The sequence below is a fragment of the Babylonia areolata genome, chromosome 13 (assembly GCF_041734735.1).
Source record: "Babylonia areolata isolate BAREFJ2019XMU chromosome 13, ASM4173473v1, whole genome shotgun sequence".
Taxonomy (NCBI): domain Eukaryota; kingdom Metazoa; phylum Mollusca; class Gastropoda; order Neogastropoda; family Buccinidae; genus Babylonia; species Babylonia areolata.
Genome location: NC_134888.1, coordinates 15,529,883 through 15,532,382, shown reverse-complemented (window position 1 = coordinate 15,532,382; position 2,500 = coordinate 15,529,883). Strand labels below are relative to the sequence as shown.

Sequence of the window (2,500 nt, the reverse complement as noted above, 5' to 3'; positions counted from 1 at the left end):
ACTGCCTGACTGATATGCCAACAAGTTCAGAAAATTCAGAACTGAACTAAAATTCTGCTGTTAATTTAGACTTACTGCAGACCACTTCTGGAGGATCAAATTAATGATCTGGGTGTTCGTGGTGATGCCCAAGTTGGTCTTTACGTTCTCGATGAAGAACCTGTCCACGAATTCTCCAATCTCCACAGTGGCCTTGCCATCGCTGACACTGCGTCTGGTATCGTTTTGCTTCGGTGATCCGAAGGCTGTGTACACAGATAGATACATGGAGATATAGATACGTCCATATTCTAAATATATTTCTGTTAATAATTACGATGTAATAATTAATTGCAATGTTTTTAAAAGCGAATATGTGAAATGCTTTTATTTGAAGACATATGTTTATTACTCTTGCTAAATCAAGTAATCCGCGTGTGTGGGGTGGGTGGGTGCGGGTCTGTGCTGATTATCCCGTTGCGGTTTTCCGCAATTTATCTTTATTCTTATCTTATCTGTCTATTATAATCAATGTGCAGTATAGTAGGCTATGTTTATAATTATATTCAAATAATGTTTCTTAATTCTTTCTGTTTTTACATTAAGAATACTAGTTTTTACCTGCAGTGTGTGGATGTATGTATGAAACGGTGTATGTGATATTTTTTTACATTTGTATATTCGTAATATTCGTAAAAGCTGTTGTTGACTTTTACAGTTATGGTCCCCATGTTGTTTACTTGTCAATGTTGTGATAATGCACCTGACCAAATTTCTCCAGTTGGAGATAATAAAGTTATTCTTATCTTATCTTATACAGAAATATACATACATAGGCACACACACACACACACACACACACACACACACACACACACACACACACACACACACACACACACATATATATATATATATATATATATATCATGATAGTCAGTGTTGGCGTCATCATCACCATCACCATAATCTCTATCACCACTAAAAGAAGCAGCATATGGATGCCATCAGAACCATTCTCAAAGTGATGGTGTGATAACTTTGTCTGTGATAACAACAACGGGTGATCATGGCGGTAACAGGATGGTTGTGATCATGAAAAAATGAATAAGAATTTTGATTTCGATTCTATAAAATGAAAATTCCTTGTCTTCTTTCCATGAATAATAAACGTGTTCTAAAAGGAAAAAGCGAGTACTATGGCTGGTAATTGTGGTTTCTATCTGAAAAATGAGAACGGTAGTTTCATTTCCATTGTAGTACACACAGCTAACTGGACAAACTCACTGTTGACATCGGGAATTTCCATTACTTCGTCCAAGGCTTGTGCACATAACTAACTGGACAAACTCACCGTTGACATCGGGAATTTCCAGTACGTCGTCCAAGTCTATTGCACATAACTAACTGGACAAACTCACCGTTGACATCGGGAATTTCCAGTACGTCGTCCAAGTCTCTTTGTCCACGTTGGTTGTCCTTCCACGTGACCAGAAGGTGCATGACGTCATCAGCGTCCCGTTTCTGGCTTGTCTGGGGCAAGGTGTGAATGTCGTAATCACGTCTGGCAGTCGTTACGGAACCCGTCTGTTGGTCACAAACTTGGTACGTGAGAGATGACATGCTGACTATGACACTGCACTGCCAAGTCTGATACCACATTACCGATGTTCTGGTTTATATCTGTTCAAGCAATTCATGACATGAGGGAAAAAGATTAATAGCACATAGTCAGGCAGAGTCAGTTGCTGGCTGAAGCAACCCCCGCCCCCTTCTCTCTCTCTCTCTTCCCCCTCTCTCCCTCCCCCTCCTCCCCTCTTTCTCCATTTCCCCCTTCCTCCCCCCCGCCCCCATTTCTATAATTTTTTCTTAACACGCAGTTAAGTTTCAGATTCTAGAAACAAAATGAGAGGGCACACGCATTTTTAGCTATAATTAAGTTCGTTTTTTATTCTATTTTTTTTTTTTACAGCGTAAGCATTGATCTCAGTTACTGATATCTGTTGATATAATTATCTGCCTGCCAGTCTGTCTATTCAACTAATCATTTCAAATATCCTCTTTTTAAACTGTACTTTGATAGTCAGAATACCGATATATAGGAATAGATAAAAGATGTATTGATAGAAAACATATCAAATTATACTGTCTTTGGTTCTCAGTTAATGTTAGTATTCTGTCACAGTTCTTTGATTCACCGTGTTAACTGGAACATATTTTAATCTTCTCACCAGTTTCCCATCACACATGGCAAGGGACGCAAATCCTTCTTCACCTCCCTCCAGGTCTCCGCTGAAGAAACAATCTCTGCGCTCATAATTTATCTCCCTTTCTCCCTCCTCGGTGATCTCCGTGAACGTCGCCCCGGAAGTGTCAACCGATCGTCTGACCAGCGACATGCGCAGTCGTTCACCGGATGTGAGTTGCAGTGAAAAGCTTGGTTTGTCGGAGGAGGTGTCTGAAGCGTGTGTTTCGATGTCACGTCTCGTTTGTCTGAAAGGGCACAGTAAGAACTTGGTTG

The 2,500-nt window shown here is 40.1% G+C and overlaps 1 protein-coding gene across 1 annotated transcript in view; it reads right to left on the bottom strand.

The window, feature by feature from the left end:
- The window catches only part of LOC143288848 (A disintegrin and metalloproteinase with thrombospondin motifs 14-like), a 15,427-nt gene that overhangs the window by 9,777 nt on the left and 3,150 nt on the right, over positions 1–2,500 (bottom strand). The window contains exons 5-7 of the mRNA XM_076597496.1: positions 2,211–2,472; positions 1,401–1,566; positions 76–245 (exon numbers count right to left, since the gene is read on the bottom strand). Of these exons, the coding sequence (XP_076453611.1) occupies positions 76–245; positions 1,401–1,566; positions 2,211–2,472 (598 nt within the window). The remainder of the gene's footprint in view (positions 1–75; positions 246–1,400; positions 1,567–2,210; positions 2,473–2,500) is intronic.